The sequence below is a fragment of the Brachycentrus maculatus genome, unplaced genomic scaffold, assembly GCF_059751285.1.
Source record: "Brachycentrus maculatus isolate JH-2025_06_01 unplaced genomic scaffold, ASM5975128v1 h1tg000458l, whole genome shotgun sequence".
Lineage (NCBI taxonomy): Eukaryota > Metazoa > Arthropoda > Insecta > Trichoptera > Brachycentridae > Brachycentrus > Brachycentrus maculatus.
This window is the reverse complement of record NW_028281205.1, coordinates 182,649-209,912: the sequence shown is the minus strand read 5'-3', so window position 1 is coordinate 209,912 and position 27,264 is coordinate 182,649. Positions and strand designations below refer to the sequence as shown.

General features: G+C 34.0%; 2 protein-coding genes across 2 annotated transcripts in view; one reads left to right on the top strand and one right to left on the bottom strand.

The window, feature by feature from the left end:
• The window catches only part of LOC148302382 (neurofibromin-like), a 92,803-nt gene extending 85,802 nt beyond the window's left edge, over positions 1-7,001 (top strand). Inside the window, exons 58-63 of the mRNA XM_088271692.1 lie at positions 39-165; positions 1,321-1,396; positions 2,862-2,949; positions 3,065-3,163; positions 4,151-4,298; positions 5,698-7,001. Of these exons, the coding sequence (XP_088127818.1) occupies positions 39-165; positions 1,321-1,396; positions 2,862-2,949; positions 3,065-3,163; positions 4,151-4,298; positions 5,698-5,768 (609 nt within the window). The 3' untranslated portion in view covers positions 5,769-7,001. The remainder of the gene's footprint in view (positions 1-38; positions 166-1,320; positions 1,397-2,861; positions 2,950-3,064; positions 3,164-4,150; positions 4,299-5,697) is intronic.
• Positions 7,002-21,030: 14,029 nt separating this feature from the next.
• Positions 21,031-23,509, bottom strand: LOC148302381 (glia maturation factor-like). The gene is made up of 2 exons (XM_088271695.1): positions 23,196-23,509; positions 21,031-21,544 (listed from the first exon to the last, which is right to left on the bottom strand). Exons 1-2 carry the CDS (start codon positions 23,411-23,413, stop codon positions 21,337-21,339), a joined length of 426 nt encoding a protein of 141 aa, XP_088127821.1. The 5' UTR covers positions 23,414-23,509; the 3' UTR covers positions 21,031-21,336.
• Positions 23,510-27,264: the final 3,755 nt, after the last annotated feature.

Genomic DNA, 27,264 nt, shown 5'->3' with positions numbered 1-27,264 from the left:
TTATTATTACTTGAAGTATTGAATCGGTCGCATTACAGGAGAGAAGTGGCAGGGTGTCCGTGTCGAATGAGAATAACATCCTCCTGGATCCTGAGGTGCTCAGTGACTTCACGACGCAGGCTCTGGTGCTGACTGTACTGGCCACGCTGCTCAAATACACCACAGGTCAGTCGGATACTTCATACATTCTGAGCCTCAGAAAACATAGCTGGGTCTAACAGGAGGATTGAAATCCCCCATATTTATTTATTTATTGAACGGCTGAAGCCTTTAAGATAATACATATATACAGTATCTAATATAAAAAAAATTAAAAAAATACACTAATAAATACACTAAACAAAATATACAAATTTTAATTCCATAACTTTAGTATTATAACAGCTACTTACTCCATATTTTGAAAATTTGGAGTCAGTAGCATATTTAAAAAATAATATTAAGGAAAATTATCCCCTTTTATTTTTATAATTCATTCTAATATTTATTCATTATTACCCTGGACTGGTACTTGAAGCGGAGGTTTGATCACCTTTCCTTCATGTATTAATGATCAAGACATCACTGCGTTTATATGATGCAGTGCCCTATGTAAAAAGAACTACACAAGACACACATTTGGTGGCTTGGCTTGGTGGGTCTCTGCAAAAAATATTTTAAATATGTTTATAATTGTCCACCTCCGTAGTGTAATGGTCAACGCTCTCGGCTACCGTTCTGGAGGTCCCGGGTTCGATTCCCAAGGGGGGTAAAATAAATATAAGTGATTTTTTCACTGCAATATTTATTCAATATTACCATGGACTGGTACCTGAAGCGGAGGGCTGATCACCTTTCCTTCATGTATAAAACGATCAAGATGACACTGCGTTTATATGACGCAGTGCCCTATGCACCATTGGGTGCGGATAAGGGTTTTATTTTATATTTATTTATATAAATCATGTCTTTTGTATCGCCATTAATAATTATTATCTAAGTTGGTACTAAGTCTTGAAAAACACAGTGACTTGACACAGTGCCCTATGCACCATTGGGGTGCGGATAAGGGTTTTATTATTATAGTAACTTTCAACATAAAGAGTAAACTAGTAATAGTATGAAACTTAAAACGTAAGGCGGATAAGGATTTTATTATTATTATTATTATATGTTCATTATTGTAGACCAAATACAGATTTAATTTTTTTTTGTACCGGGTTCAAGTAACACATCAAAGTTCAAGTAATTCAAATTCTAGGGTAATTTTTTAGATGGTTTTCAAGTCATGTTGTCCTGGGATAGCGCACTCTCTAACAAACGTTTTTTTTTCCACTACAGATGAATCGGAAACGAGAATCTTGTATCAGTATTTGGCGGAAGGATCCGTTGTCTTCCCAAAAGTTTTTCCTGTCATGTAAGTATAACTCAGAGGTTCCCAAACTCTTTTATCTCGTAGACCCCTTGCCTTACCTGATGTTGATTTTTATCAAATTCATTAACTTCAAATGTATTTTGACAGCCGGTATATGTAGTGCTACTCACTTTGAACCACACATCGCTCACTCCTTTCAAGAACGTCATAAATAAAAAATCGTCAATTTTCAATTGTACATGTTTTCGGAATGCCCAGAAAATGTACCATATCCCAGCAAAAGCGGCATATTTTTAACTTAATATTTACCCGCTACAAGTAAGAAAGTTTATTATTGCATTTTGAAGAAAAGGTATTGTTTAATTATTTTTTTAAATATACTAAATATTTTTCAAATGGAGAAAAAACCTTCAGGTTTCATCTAAAAAGATCTGTTGCATAGTAAAAAGTTCAATAAGTGTCTTGATATTTATTTTTAATACATTGTATTATATTTTTAAACTTTAAAAACGTTCTCCTGAGAAATCAAGTTTTTTGATTTATGACGTTCTTGAAAGGAGTGAGCGACATGTTAGGTTTTATACATTTATATTTTAAATTCAAATTAAAACATAGACCCCTTGCAAGTTGTCATAGACCCCTGGGGGTCGATATAGACCACTTTGGGAATCACTGCTCTAGTACGTAAGGGTCGCCGAACAAGACAGGGATTGAAAATTGTTGAAAGTTGACAAAATTAATTTATGTAGATAGTGTAATATAATACTGTCCGCCTCCGTAGTGTAATGCTCAGCACGCTCGGCTACCGTTCCGTAGGTCCCGGGTTCCATTCCCAGAGGGGGGTCTAATAAATATTAGTGATTTTTTACTTTAATATTTATTCAATATTATCCTGGACTGGTAGCTGAAGCGGAGGGCCGATCACCTTTCCTTTGTGTGTAAACGATCAAGATAATACTGCGTTTATATGATGCAGTGCCCAATGCACCATTGGGGTGCGGATAAGGGTTTTATTATTTATTATTAACATAATAATTTACAACATTTTGAGTGTGTACAAATAAATTTACTGGTCAAATTATATGCTAAATGTAATAAAAATGAAAATGATATTTTCTGGCGTTTCTCATGTGTGTGATTATAATCCAGGATTCGGACCTCACATGCTAATAAAAGAGTTTCTACTCAATAAAATACTAATAAAAGAGTTTCTGCTCAGTAAAAAGCTTCTTTTCACCTCACCAATAGATGCCTCCAGTGAAGTTCTAGTGATTCAAGAACAAGGTTTCTAAATTGGTTCATATATATAGAACTTCCAAGAATTTGAGTAGTGTGGTTGTCAATAATGGGTAGAATTGGTGGCTGTTACACGTCTGTAAAGTGATCAATTTAACCAGACTATGACGGTCTTCAGCCCCGTAAATGCCCAGACTTCCATATTCTTTTTCATCTTTGATGAGATGTCAAAAAATAATACTTCTTGCTAACATTGTACTTGTGTTTTCAGTCACAGTTTGCTGGACATGAAGATCAACCATGTGCTCACTTTGTGCCACGACCAGGTCATACTGAGCGCGGTGCAGAGCATCATACAGGTCAGTGTGATCACCTTGGTGGATTGTCTGCAGGGTGTAGACAAGTTATGCATTCTGTTATGATGATAAATTAGCTTGCGTTATTTCCTTTATTTATGCCGATTTTAACTCGCAGAACATGATATCCTCGGAAGACGCGAGTCAGCAACAACTGCACTACATGCAAAGCTGCGGTTTCGGAGGCCTCTGGAGATTTGCCGGACCCTTTACTAAGGTAGCTATTCCATTTCTAACCATCATTACCCGCCTAGCACTCATGTAGCTATTTTATCTATACCCAGTACCCGGCTAGCACTCGTATAGGCAATAGCAATGGATCTTCCTCGAAAGATATCTAGAAGAAGACCAATAAATTCATGGTTGCTGCAAATAGAGAACATGGTTCGAAGACATGGCCTAGGTGACGTTGTCCATGACAGAAGGACCTACAACCTGAGGACGAGGAGAGCTGACCCCAGCAGTCTACAAAGACGATAAGTTGGGGTGTAGCCAGGAAGAAGAAGACTCATATAGCTACACCATCTCTTACTATTACTTGGCTAGTACCTTTGTGCTCATTCTATCTCTACCCATTACTAAGCTTACACCTTTATACCCATTTTATCTCTACCCATTACCCGGCTAGCACTCGTGTAGCTAATCCATCTCTACCAATTACGTGGGTAGCACCATTGTGCCCATTCCATCTCTACCCTTTATCCGGCTATCTCTTATGTAGCTACTACATCTATACATATTACTCGGCTAGTACTCATGTAGGTACTTCATCTCTACCCATTACCCGGCTAGCACTTATGTAGCCAATCTATCTCTACTCATTATCCGGCTATCTCTTATGTAGATACTACATCTTCACTCGACTAGCACTCATGTGGCTATTTTATCAATACCCAGTACCCGGCTAGCACTCATGTAGCTACTCCATCTCTACCCATTACCCGGCTAGCACTCATACAGCCACTCCATCTCTACTCATTATCCGGCTAGCACTCATTTAGCTACTCCATCTCTACCCATTACCCGGCTAGCACTCATGTAGCCACTCCATCTCCACCCATTACCCGGCTAGCACTTAAGTATCAACTCAATCTCTACTTATCACCTGGTGTTCACATGTTGGGTGTGTAGGTGTGCCTATTTCATCTAAACTCATTACCCGGCTAGCTTGATCTCTCATTGCCTCGTGTCGGGTGTGTTCCAGTGCAACAACTGCACGGCGGAGAGCAGTGAGCTGTTTGTGAACTGCCTGGAGGCAATGGTGGAGACCTGCCTGCCAGCCGAGGAGGCGGAGGGGCTGCGCGAGCACCTCGGGGGCTCCCTGGGCAGCCTGGCCCTGCCCAGCCCCACGGGTGAGCTAAACAACTACTAAACAACAACTTGCAAAACATAACCAAAGTGCTACACACCTGTGCGCAGGACTATCTTCGAGATACTGTACATATTTCATTACTAGCTGTGTACCTAGCTACGCATGGAAATGAAATAAAATAGAAGCACATATCGCTCACTCCTTTCAAGAACGTCGTAAATCAAAAATTGTCAATTTTCAGTTGTGCATGTTTTCGGAATGCCCAGAAAATGTACTATATCCCAGTAAAAGAGGCATATTTTTAACTTAATATTTACCCGCTACAGGGCAGAAAGTGTTGTGTTTGCATTTTGAAGAAAAGTTATTATTCAATTATTTTTATAAACATAGTAAATATTTTTCAAATGGAGAAAAAACCTTCAGGTTCTACTTAAAAAGATCTGTTGCACAGTAAAAAGTTCAGTAAGTGGCTTGATATTTATTTTGATTACATTGTATTATATTTAAAAACTTCTCCTGAAAAAAGTTTTTTGATTTATGACGTTCTTAAAAGGAGTGAGCGATATTTCTAATTATTTCAATTTTTTTTTAAGGAATGACCCGCAAAGCTTCTATTTTAGAGGCATGTCTGCAGGTAGGATATTTAGGAAAGGGAAGGTACATGTGAAAAATACATAACAAACACCCAGACAAATTGAAAATAAATATTTCTTGAATTCATTTTGCAATTGGCAGGAATCAAACCCGCAACGCCTGCTTCGCAGTCGAGCATATACCCGACTATGCTACGGTACCTGCCTACGTTACGCTTGTGAAGCAATTTCTAAAAATGCATATGCATGGCCGCCAGGTTGCAATTCTGAATATATAAGCTGGTCAGTTATACACATTTCGCTGACTCCTTTCAAGAACGTCATAAGTCAAAAAACTTGATTTTTCAGGAGAACGTTTTTAAAGTTTAATAATATAATACAATGTATTAAAAATAAATATCAAGCCACTTGTTAAAATTTTTACTGTGCGACAGATCTTTTTGGGTAAAACCTGAAGGTTTTTTCTCCATTTGAAAAATATTTAGTTTATTTAAAAAAATAGTTAAACAATACCTTTTCTTAAAAATGCAAAAACAACACTTTCTGCCCTGTAGCGGGTAAATATTAAGTTGAAAATATGTCTCTTTTGCTGGGATATAGTACATTTTCTGGGCATTCGGAAATCATGCACAACTGAAAATTGACGATTTTTGATTCATGACGTTCTTGAAAGGAGTGAGCGATTTGTGAAGTCATTAGCGTGTCATTAATCACACATTGTTTTGAATATAGGACTGTCCACCATGTCGTGCAATGTCGCTAGGATGAAAATTCTTGCTTTGTCCATGGTTGCCAGGTTGCAATTCCGAAACTTTTAACCAATCAGTTATATACGTTTTTTTGCAGAATATTCATCGGAGGAGTGCTACGCGTCCCCGCCTCCCATACATAGAGCCGGGACTTCTCAGGGCAAATAACAATACCTGAACCAGCGGAGGGATAGCACTCTCATATAACGCCATACCCAAAGCAATACTCCTACAATTGGATCAGTGTTATATTAAAAGCAATTGATAAAAGTCGGGATACATTTTTTTGTATTTTATGCAGAAAAAATATATTTATTTTTATGAATTTTGATATTTTAAAACAACTTTGTTGATCAAAAACTAATATTTTTGATTATTGATATATGATTGGTTTTGTGAGACCTTTCCTGGAGTATGGTCATAAATGAACATGGTTGCAAATTTCCCTTTTTTTTATGTATTTACAAAAATAATGTACATTTATTTAAAGAACTATTTTTAAAATATCGTAGTCATACAGGAGAAAGTGACCAACTGCATTTTTTTTACAAAACCGTAATCGTTGACTATTTGATATCTTACTAGCTTAATATTGCCTTGAAAATGTCCCAAAGGATTTTAAACTTGTAAGTATAATATAAAGACTTGTTAAAAATGACTAACTGCATTGATGTTTATTTTGTTGCCAAGCAAAAGTGACTTAAATGGCCCTCCTGAACATTTTACGTTTTGGTAGTTGGTCAGTTTCTCCTGTACGACAACGATATTTAAAATATTTTTTGCAGAGACCCACCAAGCCACCTTGTATATCTTGGCGGTGGAGTTCTTTTTACATACATTTTTTATTGTTTTTAACCATTTTAACCTAATATACACACAAAAAAGATAGAAAAAATTAAGAATTCAAACTATTTTACAATTTTCATAGAATTAACTCTTGATCATTTACCCATTCCTTTATTTTGCTTTGTTCTATATTTTATTTCACCTCTAACATCCGACGGCAAAAAATTAAAAATGTTTGGAACAAAGAAGTATCAATGTTAATCAACGTCCAAGTCTGTCTGTCAGTTGGAATGATGTAACTCGCATAGCAATGACATCTGTGGATATTTCTATGTAGTTTTATCATAAAATAAAACCTAGAGATGGTGAGTTTATTTTTTATAAATTATTTTTACATAATTTCTATCTTCATAATACATTAATTTCGTGGATAAAAATTAATGTAAAATGAACCCACTCCCCAGAGAAAGTCGGCATTGATTATTCTACTCCCGGAAAGGTCATTGTTACATAATTTCTATATAAACGCGCAATGTTAGTGCTTTATTTTCATATTGTGGTTTAAAACCACTTTTTAATATTTTTGTTAAACAAAGTACCAAACCACTTTTTTGTATTTACCAGTGTTTTGAAACAAATCTTTAAAATATATATATATATATATATATATATATATATATATATATATATATATATATATATATATATATATATATATATATACGATATATAAATATTTATTTGATATATTTGTAATGTAACCGCAGGCTTTGCGGTCTTGTATTGATGTAACGTAACAAAATTTCAACATTAGTTTTAAAACACGCGATATTAGCGATATATTTATGCCGTGGTCCAAAACCACTTTATGAAATTTTTGTGGTTTTAAACAAAGTATGGAACCACTTTTTTGTATTTACGTGTGTTTTGAGGCAATGTTGAAATTTTCATTAGGTAAAGTACTTTATATTTATAACCAAAGAACAAAACACCAATTCTCTACTGTTGCACTTTTAAGAGTTAAGTACAAATAGCGTTAACGTGTCTAGCTATAAGGTTTTATACCAACGTTTGGTTTCCATTTGGACGAAATATATAATAATTTTAATGTTTAATATATAAGATAATTGGTATATTGCTGAATATGTGGTTCAGATTTATATTTCTTTGATTGAGACCACTTTTATCTATTTAAAAAAAAGAAAATAGTAATAAAATTAACGTTTCTCGAACTGACTATATAAAGATGACCCCGGTTCATATTTGTATGGAAATTGTAGTACGCAGCTCGCAACAAGTACCAACTCACCTCCAACTGAGTCATAGGCGAGACGTCCTTTCCAACACGCAGCCATGCGCTGACTGAGCGAAAACCAAAGACCGGAAATTGGATCGAATGAAAGCAAAGTAATTTAATTCTCTCTCACTCTCTCTCTTTCCTTGTGGTAATACCACATTCATTCTTCTTCTTACCCTCATTTGCACCCAATGGTGCATAGGGCACTGCATCATGTAAACGCAGGGTCATCTTGATCGTTAACACATGAAGAAAAGGTGATCAACCCTCCGCTCTCAGGTACCAGTCCAGGGTAATATATTGAATAAATATTAGTGAAAAAATCACTTATATATTCATTTGACCCCCTCTGGGAATCGTACCCGGGACCTGCAGAACGGTAGCCGAGAGTGCTGACCATTAATTACACTACGGAGGCGGACATTCATTAGAGTGAAAGAAATAATATGTCTCTAGCAGACGAAAAATTAACGTGCTGATATAAATTAAGTATGTAGATCTCGCGGTACTGACTGTGTTTTTTATTCAAAGCGATAGTTTAAAACATTTAACAATTTGAAATTATAAAAATTTAAAAGGGAAAATTTTCATAAAAATTATTTATAAGATTACAAAAAATATGAAGTACCCACAGTTGTATAGCTATATAAGGACCCTCAGTCCATCCAATCTTCACATTAGTTTGAAAGTGCCATAACGAGACGAAACAATTGTCACAAATTTTATTTTTAATTATTTTTAGTAATAAAATACAATTTAGTAGATTAAAAATCAGTGTTTAGTATTTAATATTAAATTAAAATGGAGTTCTACACATTAAACGCCAAATCTATGCATAGTATGTTCCTTACATGACAGCCTGTACTATATGATTTGTATTATATAGGATTTTCTGTGTTCGCAAAAGAGTAAATTTATATGTTAAGAAGACCAAAGTATCGCAATATTTTTAAACTTATTTTTGTAGCATTTTTTGCAAAGGATGAAAATAAAACTTAAAAAATCGTACAGCCTGTTACTTAGTTGTGTACTTAGTTTTTATTTGATGTATTAAGCAGTGTTATATTCTAGACTTCTTCTTTGGACACGTTGCGCGTGGCAACGAGGATAGCCTGGAACGACTAGTTGTGATCGGTAGCCTGGAGGGAAAGAAAGGGAGAGGAAGATCCCCCACACGATGGACCGATCAAATTAAGGCAGCAGCAGGCACCTCAGTGGTTGGAGCGCTACGTGCAGGGATAACTGTAGAAGAGTCATTGCTTCTGCAAGGGTCACAACCCTCAGCAATGAGGATTAAGACGGAGAAGAATATTCTAGAAACGCCTCACACATTGGTATCTATCCTTGGAACACTTAAGGTGGAGACTGACTGGAGCATTTCGTCGTAACGTAACTTGTTACGATGTGAGCATTCAGGCAGTCAGCACACCGAGCCGAGCGCTCCATCCATAGTTTCGGGTGCTCGGTGATGCTCGCCGCAAGCTATGTTACGACGTAATATTACGACAAAATGCTCCGGTAAGTCTCCACCTTAAGGGAAGGGTTAAACATACAAAAGCTAATTAAAAAAATTGACTTATTTTTTACACTATTAGTTTGTAATTACGTTGACTGAAAAATCTACTCAACTGATAAAAAAAGCAATAAAAATTTTATTAATAAAAAACAGAAACATATCACTCCACCCAATAATTTACAATTTTTGTAGCGTTTAGTTATTACATCTTGCAATATGTTTAAAAAAGTCTGATATAATTGATCTTATTTTTATTGACTGTTGAAAACACTGGACTCCTCATTCACATGGTAAACAAAATTACATTGAAAGACACGCAAGATGGTGTGTCCAAATCCTTGTTCACAAATCTGGATCGTGTTGGGACAAATCTGGAGCGTGAACGCCTGCAAACAGTGTACAGATGGGAATTGGGTGTTGCGGCTACTTGTGATTAGTATACTGAGGGTCGGGCGGCAGACTGCCAGAGTATAATTAGGGTCCTTTTCCATACTGTTGGTAGAGAGCGGGAGACGCTTGCGAGCGTTCTATTTGCTTACTTTAGGTAGAGCGCGAGAGACGCCTGCAAACATTGTACAGATGGGAATTGGGTGTTGCGGCTACTTGTGATTAGTATACTGAGGGTCGGGCGGCAGACTGCCAGAGTATAATTAGGGTCCTTTTCCATACTGTCGGTAGAGAGCGGGAGACGCTTGCGAGCGTTCTATTTGCTTACTTTAGGTAGAGCGCGAGAGACGCCTGCAAACATTGTACAGATGGGAATTGGGTGTTGCGGCTACTTGTGATTAGTATACTGAGGGTCGGGCGGCAGACTGCCAGAGTATAATTAGGGTCCTTTTCCATACTGTCGGTAGAGAGCGGGAGACGCTTGCGAGCGTTCTATTTGCTTACTTTAGGTAGAGCGCGAGAGACGCCTGCAAACATTGTACAGATGGGAATTGGGTGTTGCGGCTACTTGTGATTAGTATACTGAGGGTCGGGCGGCAGACTGCCAGAGTATAATTAGGGTTTTAAATTTTAAATTTTGAAATCATATGAATGGGGAGTTCAGTGTTTATTTTAGATTTTATTATGCTCACATTTATACATTGTTAACAATATAACTAACATTTTAAGCAATAATTGTGATTTTCCATTTTATAACATTCAAAATAGTTTTGTTATAAAATAACTATTTAAATATAGATATATAGATATATATATATATATATATATATATATATATATATATATATATATATATATATATATATATATATATATATATATATATATATATAAAAAAAGCCAAAACCAAAATTTCAACAAATGTTTCCTTGTTATTCTGAGATCGCTAGTGCTCGTAATAACCGAGCTCGACTGTATTTAAATGAAATATTGTGTCTATATTTCAAAGCAATCGGTATATACCTTAATGACTTTTAAGCAATGTCACATTTACATTTTTATTTATATAGATAAATAAAACAACTGCGTATTCTAATGAAAAATTGTGTCAAAATTTCAAAGCAATCGGCGGATAAGAAAAACAAAGCAATAATGGGATTTAAGGTTAAAAATCTAACGTTTACATTTTTACTATATAGATTATAGATGGATTATAACAACGACCGATTTCCAAGCAAAAAGCTAATTATGATTTAATAGATTTTATAACAAAGCTATTTTTCAAGTTTTATTATTAACAATTGCTTGTAAGAAACTGAAAAATGAATATATTCATACAATTTACCTTTGTTATACGCTCACTCCTTTCAACAACGTCATAAATAAAAAAAACTTGATTTTTCAGGAGACTGTTTTTAAAGTGTAAGAATATAATAAAATGTATTAAAAATAAAAATCAAGCCACTTATTGAACTTTTTACTGTGCAACAGATCTCTTTAGGTAAAAACTGAATGTTTTTTCTCCATTTTAAAAATATCTAGTATTTTATTCAAATTAAACACTGGAATAATCCACTTTATTAAGTTTTATTTTTATTTACGACTAGTTTCGAAAACGACAATTGTTTTCATCTTCTGGTACAAATTAAAACTGTTTTAATTTGTACCAGAAGATGAAAATAATTGTCGTTTTCGAAACTAGTCGTAAATGAAAATAAAACTCGATAAAGTGGATTATTCAAGTGTTTAATTTTAATAAAATAATCATGTCATTCCATAAAGTTAATGCCGAATCATATTTAGTATATTTAAAAAATAATTGAACCATACCTTTTCTTCAAAATGCAAAAACAACACTTTCTGCCCTGTAGCGGGTAAATATTAAGTTTAAAATATGCCGCCTTTGCTGGGATATAGTACATTTTCTGGGCATTCCGAAAACATACACAACTGAAAATTGACGATTTTTGATGTATGACATTCTTGAAAGGAGTGAGCGACATGAAGCCAATGTTTGTGTTTGATGGAAAGTTGTATTTTTAAATTATATGTTTAAATTTAATTAAAGACAGTGGAACCTCGTATAACAAGCGTATGTTCTAGTATCTTACGCGCAGAAGTCCCGGCTCACAAAACAATGTCGTGAAAAAGGGACTTGCCCTTCGTTTTACTCGTTATATGAAATTTCGCTCGTTGAAGAAGTAACTTTTTCACCATTTTATGAGAGGTTCCACTGTACTTTTTAAAAATCTTAGTGAGAGTAAATGTATAGGATTGGAGACATTGTACCGATGACTTCACACAACCCTGTTTTACCAAAATGTTACCACCTGACTGAGTCACAATACGATTGTGTTTACCTCAAAATAAGATTATAAAATGAGATTTTTTGTGTCGTAAAATAAAAATATATATTTATTTTTTATTAATAATTACTAATTACGAGTCTCATAATATAAAACTACTATTAATTACCAGTTTTAGAACTAAGTAAATGTGTACTTATTATTTAGTATAAGCAAATTTGTGTAAATAAAATATTGAAAGAATATTGTTTATTATAAAAAATATATAGCTTCGTAAAATGCTTAAAAAAATCAATAAACAAATAATTTTTAATAATTTTCGTGGTTTTATTGCCTTTTTTGACATCCCAAAATTGATGAAAAAGAATATATCGTAGTCATACAGAGAAAGTGACCAAGTGCATTTTTTACAAAAACGTGATTATTGACTATTTAATATCTTACTAGCTTAATAGTGCCCTGAAAAAATCCCAAGGGATTTTAAACTTGGAAGTATAATATATTGACTTGTTGAAAATGACTAACGGCATTGGTGTTTATTTTCTTGCCAAGAAAAATTGATTTGAATGGCCCTCCTGAACATTTTACGTTTTGTCAGTTGGTCACTTTCTCCTGTACGACTACGATATAAGCCTGTAAATACAGGGATTATGACCTGCCATATCCTAGTGACCACTTACCATCCGGTAAGTGGTCACTTTACACACATGTAACATTCACCATTCTACACACAGCTCAAATTTTTCTCCTACGTATTTTATTGATCTCACGACACTGTACGTGTGGGTTCACAATGCCATCTATTGTTGGGTTTCAAAAGCTTTCAATTTAGCGGAGACCCTTTAAATTGCACCCAAGATCCGAACCCGTATTATTTTACATATTGGGAAACGCCTGAAAACATGATTATCAATTTTTCATTCAGCTTATAATTTGTCCAGATTATTTTATTTATTACATTTGAGTGTGTCCAAATACTGGATCACAAATCTGGGGTTCCAATGAGGAATTATTTTAACATTTTTCACATCTCAACATAGATGAAGAAGAATATAGTGTAAAAATCACACCCAAGTGGAGAAATCCAGATTTGTGAACAAGTATTTAAACTTACTGAAAATGTATTAAATTTATTCAAATGGTAAAGTGCATAGTTTATTACCTTACCCTCATGTAATGAACAATCAATATAACACTGCATCAATGTAATACAGTGCGCTATGCACCATTAGGCGCTGATAAGGGTAAGAAGAAGAATGATATCGCTCACTCCTTTCAAGAACATCATAAATCAAAAAACTTTATTTTTCTAGAGAATGTTTCTAATGTTAATAAATATAATACAACGTATCAAAAATAAATATCAAGCCACTTTTTGAACTTTTTAGTGCGCAACAGATCTTTTTTAGGTAAAACCTTAATGTTTTTTTTTCTATTTGAAAAATATTTAGTTTATTTAAAAAAAATAATTAAACAATACCTTTTCTTCAAAATGCAAAAACAATATTTTTTTGCCCTGTAGCGGGTAAATATTAAGTTAAAAATATGCCGCTTTTGCTGGGATATAGTACATTTTCTGGGCATTCCGAAAACATGCACAACTGAAAATTGACGATGTTTGATTTATGACGTTCTTGAAAGGAGTGAGCGATATGATAAATAATATAATACAAAAATATCAAAATGTATTTATTGAATATTTTTATAAAACACAGAATAAAAATTTAGTTGCTACACAAACTACTTCTTAAAATTAGAACACAACTCAGGTTGTGATATTGGTATCTGTCTTTTGGTTAAGGAATTGTTTATATCATTACGCTAAGGTATTTACCAACCAATCCATATGTAAAAATATGTAAAATATTCTTAGTCGCCTTAAGACATGGTAGCTGGTATGTCGATGGATTAAAAGCATTTATTTTTCTCATCTCATCAAAGATGAAGAAGAATATGAAAGTCTGGGCAGTTGCGGGCCTGACGACCGACATAGGCTGGTTTAAGCCGAAACATTGTTTTTGAATCACTAGAACTTCACCAGAGACATCTATTGGTGAGATGAAAAGAAGCTTTTTATTGGGCAGAAACTCTTTTATTAGTGTATATGTGTGAGGTCCGAATCCTGGATTATAATCACATACATGAGAAACGCCAGAAAATATCATTAATTGGTTCATATATATAGAACTTCCAAGGATTTGAGTAGTGTGGTTGTCAATAATAGGTAGAATTGGTGAATGTTACACGTGTGTAAAGTAAGTCTGGGCATTTACAGGGCTGACGACCGTCATAGGCTAGTTTAAGTGATCACTTTACACACGTGTAACATTTACCAATTCTACCCATTATTGACAACCACACTACTCAAATTCTTGGAAGTTCTATATATATATGAACCAATTTCGAAACACAGTTCTTGAACCACTAGAACTTCACTAGAGACGTCTATTGGTTAGATGAAAAGAAGCTTTTTTATTGAACAGAAACTCTTTTATTAGTATGTGAGGTCCAAATCCATTTTATTATTCATCTTTGATGAGATGTCAAAAAATAATATGAAAAATAACTCATATAATTGGAGATAATCCAGATTTGTGTATTTGGACACACTCAAAATGTTGTAATATGGCCATCATTATTTTTGCCTACAGGCAGTGAAAGGGATTAGTAGTTAGTCAGTTAGATCTGATTCCAACCTGACATTATCTGGAACACAGGGGCCTCCACAGGCACGGCGGACAGACACAGAGCTGTGTCAAAGCATAAAACGAAAATCAAAACAAAATCTTACAAAAATTACTGCCGGGTTGTGGTCCCATGGTTAGCATCGCGGACTCTTGAGTCAGAGTTTCTGGGTTCGAACCCACTCTACCACAATTAAATACCTATTTTATAAATCAGCCTCTTACGCTAACAGAAAACGTTTTAAATTAAAGTACTTCTATAAATAATAAAAACAAAAATATTTTTCTTTTTATTTATAAAAAAAAGGTTTATTTAACATTTTTTGGACTGGCACTATAACGAAGAGAATGCTGCAAATTTTTGCAGCGCCCTATGCGCACTTGTGCAAAATTGTGCATTAAATATATTAAAAATACACTTATCTACTAAAAAAAATCATTTCTTTTCACAAAAAATAGTTGCTCTTAATGATTCTGTTATGATACGAGACTTGGAATATTTATTTAGTGAAATGGCAAGTTAACTTATCAATTAGAACTTATATAACATTATTTTACCCTACTATTCACTTAATGTATTGAATGAGGATTATGCGCTAGGGGTGTATGGATGATAATGATTCAAAAGGCTTAGACTGTTAACCGTGCGGTACGTATAAATACGTCAAATGTAAACAATATCGGGTTACGGGTAGGACACATCGCTCACTCCTTTCAACAACGTCATAAATCAAAAAACTTGATTTTTCAGGAGATTGTTTTTAAAATTTAAGAATATACTAAAATGTGTTAAAAATAAATATCAAGCCACTTATTGAACTTATTACTGTGCAACAGATCTTTTTGGGTAAACCCTGAAGGTTTTTTCTCCATTTGAAAAATATTAAGTATATTTAAAAAAATAATTTAACATTATTCAAGAAGATACATTTTCATATGTCCAGGTTAATAAAAAATATGCAATAAATTGATAAAAATATAATACATATGTATATTGGACAACTAAAAAAAAAATTGTTAATTACACGCACCCCTACACTATTTCTGTCAACACCGGATGTCGGCAAGTATGTTGGCGAGTCGTTTGATCTTCAGTGTTATGCATACGACGTAAAAAGGAGATGGAAAATAAGCAAACAGCATTTACTTGTTAGTCATTTAGTTAGTGATTTTTTATAACGTAGCATACATTTAGTTAACTAAACTCCGACACATATTTTCGCCCTGCTGAAGATAAAATAATGGTAAAGGGGGGTTTATAAATCGTCAAACACATTTTACTTTAGAATTATTCATGTTTAACCGGATCCACGCGGTTCGCATAACCGTACGTGTTTTCATAAAACTTGCCCCATACGCGGCTGACATAACCGTTTGTGTTTTTACATTGCTCCAAGTTTCGAACCTCAGTTCAACTTGGAGGGATTTTTTCATGGTGTGGAACTTTGGATAAAATAATACGTCAATCCTTGGCCTCATGACATCTGTTGAAATATCTGACAAATAATTTGTAACATCACAAGGATAAATAAAAGAACAGATCCCTGATTTTTCTTGCGGTCGGTAATTAGTCCGCGCCATAATCATGCCCTATATCTGTCTCACTCTCGACGCTACGCATCCCCAGTGGGTAAGAGTGACACACGATGCGTGCTTAGATTTATTTATGTTACGATCTTATTTGTTTATATTACAATATATTTCAAGAATAATGTGACACACGTGTATTATAGAGTACCAAAAAGGCACAATGAATCCCATTGAACGTTTTTGTTTAGGAAAATAAATGGTTTCTTAACTAAATACATGATAAAAGTAATCATTTTAAAAATGGTGAAATACCGCCGCGTACGGGCGTCTCTCAGGAACAAAGTTGACGCGGTTAAAAGGTTAAATTGTGGTTTTTCTGGCATAGTTACCTTAAAAGTCCCGGTAACCAAAGGATTAAAATTATACCCTCACAGTATTGATACAGTATTTCATGTCAGTGTATAATGAATTAAAAAATTACAAAAAATAAATGATTGAATCTCGTTGCATGAATATATGATTTGCGAGTGTAAAGTCAGCTTTGGACGAATCATGTTTATGCTCACTTGTCTCGAAGCCAGTATAAAATATTACAACATCACTTATATTACGCTAACTTACTTCAGTTAAGTAAATGCCGGGACATCATCCCGTAGACAAACTATTAATACAGGGTGGCACAAAATAATCACCCTATCGCAAGATGTTATATTTTTAAACAATGGCGTCATACGTCAATCATATTTGAAATTAGTGAATTTGGCTGTAGTATACAAAAAAAATTAAGGTGGCGCAAAATTAATCGTTCAATTTTGTTTTAGAATAACTTTTTTCTTCATTCAAACCCTTATCCGCACCCCAATGGTGCATAGGGCACTGCATTATATAAACTTGATCGTTAACACACAAAGGAAAGGTGATTAGCCCTCCGCCTCATGTACCAGTCCAGGGTAATATTGAATAAATATTAGAGTGAAAAAATCACTTATATTTATTTGACCCCCCCTGGGAATCGAACCCGGGACTACCAGAACGGTAGCCGAGCGTGCTGACCATTACACTGCGGAGGCCGACAAACAATAATAGTAATAACTTTTTTACTTAATAAAAAAAATGATCTTGAGCGATGGAAGTCTTTATTTGGACCATTACAATTTTTCTGATAAAAAGTTGATATTTTCAAGTGGCTGCCGCCAGTGTTAATACATATTTGTGTCCCTTTTATCAATCTGTTTGTGTACTGCAGCTGTCTAGTTCACAAATGTCAAATATGATTAGTGTAGGATGCCATTTGCAAAAAATATAACATCTTCCGATAGAGTAATTGATTTTGCGCCATCCTGTACATATTTATTGATTTGGCGTTTAATTTGTAGAACTCCATTTTAATTTATGTATTAATTTTAAATCAAACACAGATTTTTTGATTCTACTAAGTTGTATTTTATTAACAAAAACACATAAAAAATTATATTTTGACAATTGTTTCGCCTTGTTAGGGCATTATCAAACGAATGTGAAGATCAAATGGACTACGGTCCTTATGTAGCTATACAATTCTAAGTGACAGTTTTAACACGTGCAGCAATAATTTATGGGAGACAACAGTAGCTAACCTACATCCCCCATTAGCTACTGTTGTCTCCCATAAATTATTGCTGCACGTGTTAAAACTGTCACTTAGAATTGTATAGCTACATAAGGACCGTAGTCCATTTGATCTTCACATTCGTTTGATAATGCCCTAACAAGGCGAAACAATTGTCGCAATATAATTTTTTATGTGTTTTTGTTAATAAAATACAACTTAGTAGACTCAAAAAATCTGTGTTTGATTTAAAATTGATACATAAATCCTGTACATACATCAAATATTATTGACTAATACTTAACTAATTCTTACAGCACAAATTTTCATAGTGTGTTTATACTTTGCGAATAAAAATAAAAAGCATATTTTGATCCCTATAGCTTGCGGGGAGGTTTTTCAAAAATAGTTTAGTAATTTTAGTTTATTGCAAGAATTACATCACTCACCACCCTATGAATAAAAAAATAAAAAAATAACTTGAAGATTGTACTCTGTACAGCGAATTGTAGTCTTGATCTTATTTACGAAATACCATAAAATAAAATAAGAATTTGTAAAAAATATACAAATTAGAAGATGAAAAAGATATTATTTTTATCAAGAAGCTGTATTTTACTGTAGAAGACATTATAAAAATTAATAAAACACAAACTTTGTTTTTGACTACTTTATTTTTAGTACTGTCTTTGGTCATTCAATAAGCCTCTACTTGGCTTATTATGAATATTTATCTATGAGTTTAGTACCTATCCATCCCTGAAGAAGACAAGGTATCAGAAGAAACCAACAAAAAAATAGTACCAAAAATAAAGCACATAAAATGTGCCAAGAATCAGCGATATATATTGATACAATTTTTTATAAGAGTAGATTTTAATTAATCCGTAAACAATTCCATAAAAATAATAAATAATAAAACCCTTATCCGCACCCCAATGGCGCATAGGGCACTGCGTCATATAAACGCAGTGTTATCTTGATGGTTTACACATGAAGGAAAGGTGATCAGCCCTCCGCTCCAGGTACCAGTCCAGGGTAATATTGAATAAATATGACAGTGAAAAATCACTTATATTTCTTTTACCCCCCTTGGGAATCGAACCCGGGACCTCCAGAACGGTAGCCAAGCATGCTGACCATTACACTACGGAGGCGAAGACCATAAAAATTCCATAAACAAGTGTTCAACAAGTTGATTGCCAATAGGATTTTTATAAAATGTTCAAAAATGTTTTCGACGGTATTATTTCATAAAATACATACAAATACAATAGTTATATTTGTATTGATATGATTTCATGGCAAATAGCCAAGTTTATTCATATGTCCAAAATAGGCATCTATTGAAAATAAATTGAAACTTAAAATCTATTGGAAATAGGCATCTATAGACACTGCACCATCTATTAGAATAATCCAATAGATGGCACTGTCATTCACCTGACCAGTACAAACGAACCCTCATATCCACTCTGAATAGCAATTTATGTACTTACACAGCACATGTCGCTCACTCCTTTCAAGAACGTCATAAATAAAAAATTGCCAATTTTCAGTTGTGCATGTTTTTGGAATGCCCAGAAAATGTACTAGATCACAGCAAAAGAGGCATATTTACTTAATATTTACCGCTACAGGGGAGAAAGTGTTGTTTTTGCATTTTGAAGAAAAGGTATTGTTTAATTATTTTTTAAATATACCAAATATTTTTCAAATGGAGAAAAAACATTCAGGTTTTACCTTAAAAGATCTGTTGCACAGTAAAAAGTTCAGTAAGTGATATTTCTTATTTTAATACTTTACATTATATTTTTAAACATTAAAAACGATCTCCTGAAAAATCAAGTTTTTTGATATATGACGTTGTTGAAAGGAATGAGCGATGTGTTTGACAGCTCAAAAAATCAAGTCAAAATAAAGTATATAGTGTCAGTCACCGGTGGCCGTCAAGGCGCAATCGGAATGTGTTGTGTCGGTCATTGGTGACTGACGTGGCAGTCGTCGTGTAATATTTTGCTGATTTGAGGCCGTGATACAAAGGGTTATGCAGGCTTGGGGTTCAACACGTTTAATTACAATCAAAATGAGGAATCGTAACAAAAATCATTAAAAACTATGTACCACATTTTTCAAACCCTGCCCAGTATGACATTAAGATGGAGACTGACCGGAGCATTTTGTCGTAACATAACGTCGTAACATCGCTCGCGGCGAGCATCAGCAAGCATCCCAAACTATGGATGGAGCGCTCGGCTCGCTGTACTTACTGCCTGAACACTCGCATTGTAACGTGTTACCTTACGATGAAATGCTCCGGTCAGTATCCACCTTTAAAAAGACAATCATCTTGTTTGAACAGATATGAAATTTAAGAAATTAATTAAAACAAGTCAATCTTTAAACAGATTTCATTAATCGGTTTGGCAGTCACTTTGTGGTTATATCTATCCATTCTTAGTCAAAGTTTCACTTGGTAAATACTACTATTTCTTAAAATCTATCGTGACACGTGTTTCGATGCATTCCGCATCATTTTCAAACACCGCATGTGAAGCTAGGTCTAAATTTTAGATTTCTGTCCTTGGGATGTTGAAGATTGAAGAGGGGGTAGGAGCTGTTCCTTATTTTGTATCAGTGGGAACATAGACAATAAAGGGGAGGCTTTGGTCACTGTCGTATTGTTAATTATGGGTTTATATTTTTAAGAATTTCTATTGGATCAAAATATTACAAATTATGACTTTCCGTATTAAAAATTTATAGTATTTCTACACGTTTTTGTTGTTATATGTGAGATTTAAATCAATTACAATAAGAAACAGATTCTACCTCATCTTCATCCTTCAACGTCCCAAAGACACAACTCTGAAATTAACTCTTACCACTCTGTAGGCCAGACATTCTGGCCCGTATGATTCTAGTAGGCAGCTCCGTGGGCCACAATGTCTGGCCCACAGCAGGTATAACTTTAATGACTGATTTCTCTATCACCCGAGTATATTCTACCAAAAAATATTTCAGATAAATACAGTTCATCTTAATTAACATGGTCATACGAATTGCCAGACAGAGTGTCCCTTATCAGTTATGAGAAAAAATGGTCAGAGTGGAAAGGGTTAACTATATTCTACCAACAAACATTTCAGACAAATGCTGTTAATCATCGCAACATATTGACCAACATTTCTTCAATAAAACTTTCCATTAATTAGATATAATCTAGGAAAAATAGATTGTCATTTCGGGTGATAGAATATTTGTCATTTGCTAATATTTTTTGGGACAGTCAGTCGTTATCCTTCATTTATGACGGTTTTCCAAGGATACTCCCACTTTTTGTGACTATATTTTTTCGTTTTGTGGAGCTATTATATTTAAAAATGCCCTCGAATTAGGGTATGGGTTAACAAAATAAAAAGGCCGACAAGAAAGAGACAAGGCCGTTAAGAAACAGTGGTATTTACCAGGTGAAACTTAAATGATTACAGAATAAAGGGGATAGATGGATGATAGAAATTGTTTGTACATCGCCGAGAGCCTATGAAAGATTGACAGCCGGCAGTAGTACGCTCATCGCCGGTGGATCTTGTTGATAAGGCGCCTGAAATCCGACCCCGCTGCACTGGTGGCGGGTTGCTATTATTTGGTCAGCTTCTCGATGAGCCAGTCCTCGGTGAGGTCCTCGATCTCGCGCACCTCCAGGCCGCGCGTGAGCTCGGCCTCGCGCTGCAGCGCCAGCTTGGTGCCCGCGTACATGATCTGCAGCTCCATCTGGCTGTCGCGCGGCGTGTAGAAGATGAAGCACATCGGGAAGGAGACGCGCCCGTCCGAGTGGGCCATCCGGTAGCTGCAATAACACGCGGCACATTAACCACTAAATTCTAATCCGGTCAACAAAGGTGTGGATGTTATACATATCGCTCACTCCTTTTAACAACGACATATATCAAAAATTTGACAATTTTCAGTTGTGCCTTGGTTTAACAGCCCTACACATACGAACGTATGTGATACGCGCGGTTTTTCTTCACCATTCCGCGATAACCCGTATGACCTACGCGCGGACCTAAGTTATTTTATATATAATTTTTATCTTTGTAATATAATAGTGACACTTACATTATTATATTAATAATAATAATAATAAAACCCTCATCCGCACCCCAATGGTGCATAGGGCACTGTTTCATATGAACACAGTGTTATCTTGATCGTTTACACACAAAGGAAAGGTGATCAGCCCTCCGCTTCAGGTACCAGTCCAGGGTAATATTGAATAAATATTACAGTGAAAAAATCACTTATATTTATTTAAAAATCAATTATTTGACCCCCCCTGGGAATCGAACCCGGGACCTCCAGAATGGTAGCCGAGCGTGCTGACCATTACACTACGGAGGCGGACAAATATTATATTACAAAGATAAAAATTTAACAAAATTCAACAATACAATATGTATTTTTACACATTGTTTGCGGAAAATCCTCTAAAGTGTCTTTTACATACTATTGGTAGCAGAGGCGTGCATTCTATATAGGCAGAAAAGCAGTGTTTGACAACAACAAGAGCTAGTCTCTTCTTTAAAGAAAAACAGTATTAAAAGTTATGTTTTCATAAATTTTTAGTCACTTTGATGTAATATCTATCCAATGTTAATTAAAGTTTCACTTAAATTTAAAAAAATTTAAATCAGTTTAAAAATTTAGAAAAATATAAATATAATAGAATATATTATTAGATTAAAACCAATATTTTTAGCTTTTCCACTTTATTTTTATTTGACCAGCGACCGGGTTTCGTCATTACCGACATCATCAGACTGGTGGGAGGCTATACAAATTGTTATGTTATATATAAAACAAGGCATGAGTTGATAACCATGATTTGAGATAATTTTGTTGAGAAATTAATTTAATTTGAGTGAATTTAAGTATTGTATGATATTAAAAAATTAATTTCTCAACCAAATTATATCAAATCATGGTTATCAACTCCTGCCTTGTTTTATATATAACATAACAATTTGTATAGCCTCCCACCAGTGTGATGATGTCGGTAAAGACGAAACCCGGTCGCTGGTCAAATAAAAATAAAGTGGAAAAGCTAAAAATTTTGGTTTTAATCTAATAATATATTAAAAATGCAATTCCATCACCAAGTGTCAGTGGATAATATAAATCTAATTAAACAAAAGTTACAATTTAAGATAATGTGCCGAATCACTGGGTTTTTTCATGCTTTATAAAAGACAAAACAGTTTTAATTAAAACAACCATTTTTGAGAGTCATTTTTTATTATTATCAGCACAATTGCTACAATTAGCTTTCATTTAGGAATATATAAGATAGTGTTAGATAAAATGGTCGTTACTCATCGATATCAAAAGATGACACATGAACCTGTTTGGCGGATAAATTTGCATATCAACACGTCAAAATTCATAGGCCCGAGTTGATTTGGAAGAATCATGAATTAAAAGTTGCACAAATCGCTTACCTGTAGACAATAAACCGCGGTTGATGGCTCGGCAAGATGTCCTGCAAATCCTCCAGCTCGACACCTTCCAGTACCTCGTCTACGCAGATCTCTTGCTTCTCTCTGTCCACCTTTAAAATGAGCGCGGAATTCTTGTCGTGTTTGCGAAACCTGAACTTCCTGAGCGCTTCCTTCACCTCGTCCTGTATGTCGCACACTTTGACGCAGGCCGACGACATGTTTCGCGTTCAACTTTTATTATTTTCAGAAGAAACAAAGTGATTCAGATATAAACACAGTCACGGGCAAGACGGCACACCTATCAAATTGACACTGACAGCAGTAGCAAACGTATATTCAATCTTCTTCTTCTTTTTTATGGCTTTCACCCTTATAGTGTTCTAGCCAGTGTCAAATATTTTTTTTTTACTTTCACTTTTTCATTTGATAATAGTTAAATTTATCATTTTTATAGGTAAAGCAGTAAAAATTATAATTTAATGAAAAAACATGAGCGTTAGTCGGAGTAGTATTGGTCGGACTGATTTGTACCACAAAAATAAATCTGTTTAGTGCGTGCTACCCTTTTCTGCATAAAGATTATTTCTACGTTCGTTCTCGTTTTATCAGGTGCAAAATATTAGCGCTTCAATGTTTGAAAAACCATATCACCTTTTTTACTTGCGGGGAAACATTCTATTAGTGTATTTGTATACATATTTAAAAAAAACTGATTTACGGATGGGTTAAGATACGAACAAAGGATAGGGATGGATGGAGATTGACCATAAAAGAATGTATTTGGCCGAAGGATTTCGTCGTAACGTCGCTCGCGGCGAGCCCTTTAACTATGGATGGAGCGCTCGGCTCGCTGTACTGACTATAAGAATTCTCGCATCGTAACGTGTTACGTTACGACGATATGGCTTCAGTCAGTCCCCACTGTAAAAGAAGTAAACTAATCATCATACAAATTGTGATGCACGAAAAAATGGTTAATTTTATAATGTAAGAAAAGAAAACTGTAACGAGGTAACCTAGAGTTTATTTAGGATTTTTTTTTAAAAATAATCTTTGTTTGAACATTTAAAAAAAATGTTTGTAAATAAATTGATTGGATTTTTTTGTCCAAGTAAGGTACCTACCGCAATGAAATGAACGGACTCGATTCATACGAGATTTTTATGACCGTGGTATCTTTTCAGTCAGTCTATGGTTAAGTGTCCATCCGTCAACAGTCGTCAATCCGAGGATTACTGGTGATTAGCATTTAGTGGTTTTAATTCTATTGGCATTTTAAAGATAATTTAGTGATGTAAATTACTATAGCCAATATTTTTTTTATTTTACCTAGTGACCTTGCGTGTGTTAATGTGCTATAAGTCACCTGTCGTCCGTTCATTTTGTTATTAAAATCGTAGTCCTACCCCCTTGGTGTGTATTTATTGTCATAATTGACAATGTCTTGATAACGGCAGGTAGCTAATAGATAAAGAGTTTTATAAATAAATTTTTAGTTCGGTTTTTAAGTGCGTTTTTCCGTTGATCGCGGATGTGGAAATGTCTGGAGTCGGTCGATAGCGTTCGACTCTAAATAAAAATTTAAATTACTCGAAACGCAGTTTAAAAGGTAAGATTTTTAGACAAATTATTACACATTTTGATAATGGATATTTTGATATCCAAATATGTACAATTTAGGATTATTTTAAAATAAGAATTATGGTGTGTCGCTTGTTTGCGATTGACAACACTCACAAAAATCTTTGTTTATTTTCCGTTAAGTATGAAACCTCGCAATAAAGTGCCATAATATTTTTTCTTGACAGTTATAAATTGCACAACCATATTTCGCGTTGCTTTGCATAAAGCTATCTTCCTATTTTTTTTACTTTGATAGCCATCACACTTTCTTGTGAATAAATTGTATACGTATTTAATTACCATTTATTTCATACCATTACTTATAATAATTATAATATTTCAGGCTAATGCATAATTTCTTGTTTTTTTATATGTTCATCCTTGTTTAGATAAGTACTTTTCGAACTAATAATATACTTAAAAAGATAAAACATATTACTGTATTTTATCAAGTATACAACATGTAATTTATTTTGTACAAATTTGCTACGGCCGTTTATAAAATAATAAAAAATCCCAAAATTGCAATGATTATAATAGAAAGATTAGCCGTAATTATTAAAATGTTTTTTATTTAAAAGCGTTCGTTTTTAAAACAATAATTAAACAAAATAAATATGTTTTAATTGAATTGTGACTTTTTGACACAGAAATCGATCGCCATTTTAAATTTGAATTTGAAAATTTATCAAAAATATATTACATACCTACTAGGGGTTTCAAATATATTTTAAATAGCCTTATATAAGTACGCTGGTATGTATTTCGTACGCAATTGTATTCTTTTTTTTTATTGTTGTATCGTGAAAATTTAGTGAAAACTTCTAGACAAGAACTATCGTTGTTATAAAATAGTAATAATAAAAGTTCTTTGAATTAGTCGGTACTTACTTAGGTTTTTGGATTCGATCATTTGAAGATAATCACTGCAATTAGTGCACAAATTTGTTGTTTTTTTTTAAAGTATTTATTATTTGCCTTAGAAAATTCTCTTTGCTTATGTACAAGGCTTTATAGCATATTTAGTTAAAAATTATATCGTAGTCGTACAGGAGAAAGTGACCAACTAACAAAACGTAAAATGTTCAGGAGGGCCATTTAAGTCACTTTTGCTTGGCAAGAAAATAAACATCAATGCCGTTAGTCATTTTTAACAAGTCAATATATTATACTTTCAAGTTTGAAATCCTTTGGGATTTTTTCAGGGTAATATTAAGCTAGTAAAATATCAAATAGTCAATGATCACGTTTTTGTAAAAAATGCACTTGGTCACTTTCTCCCATATGATTACGATGTAGAGTTGATAATGAATGAATTAGTTTGATCCCTAAAAAGAATATAATATATACAACAATACAATTGACACAATGGATCCAATATCTTATATCAATCAAAATCTGTCACATAGTTCATTCATTTGTCTTCTTCGTCTTGTCATATTTTCTAAATAAGACACCACTAAATCCGATGGATCTTTATGTCCAATTGCCTCATCAATTTTTGTCAACTGCATACCTTTTTTTTCACATTCTGTTTCCATTTTTTAACATCATTTAAAAAAATTAGACATACCCTTATTTATTTTATTTTATTCTTTGATATCTTAACATAGATGCCCGTGCATTTACGGGGCTTATGACCGTCACAGTCTGGTTTAAGTGATCACTTTGCACGCGTGTAACATTCACCAATTCTACCCACAATTGACAACCATAAATAATAATAATAAAACCCTTATCCGCACCCCAATGGTGCATAGGGCACTGCGTCATATAAACGCAGTGTTGTCTTGATCGTTTACACATGAAGGAAAGGTGATCAGCCCTCCGCTTCAGGTACCAGTCCAGGGTAATATTGAATAAATATAACAGTGAAGAAATCACTTATACCACATTGACAACCGTACATCTCTAATTCTTGGAACTTCTAAATATATTTTTTAATTTTTATTTATTTTAAAACGTATGACATACATAAGTCATATATATATATAATATTCCCGATGAGTAATTTCTATTTCTCATTTTGGGACATGGGATTAAGGTTAACAAGACTGGAACACAATTAATAAAGTAACAAATTATTATTATTATTTTAAATAACTAAAACTAATACTAATACTAATGTCCGCCTCCGTGGTGTAATGGTCAGCGTGTTTAGCTACCGTGCTGGAGGTCCCGGGTTCGATTCCCAGGGGGGGGTGAAAATAAATATTAGTGATTTTACACCGTAATATTTATTTAATACTACCCTGGACTGGTTCCTGAAGCGCAAGAGTGATCACCTTGCCTTCATGTAAGTAATGATCAAGATAATACTGCGTCAATTCGATGCAGTGCCCTATGCACCATTGGGTGCGGATAAGGGTTATAAGTAAGTAAGTAAGTAATACTAATACATGGCAAAATATAAAAATAATATTAAAGGTATAATAAATCGGCACAA

Coding starts and splice junctions, on each gene's coding strand:
- LOC148302381 (XM_088271695.1), bottom strand. CDS start 23,413: ATGTCGTCGGCCTGCGTCAAAGTGTGCGACATACAGGACGAGGTGAAG. Junction 21,545..23,195: donor CCGCGGTTTATTGTCTACAG/GTAAGCGATTTG, acceptor GTGTTATTGCAG/CTACCGGATGGCCCACTCGG.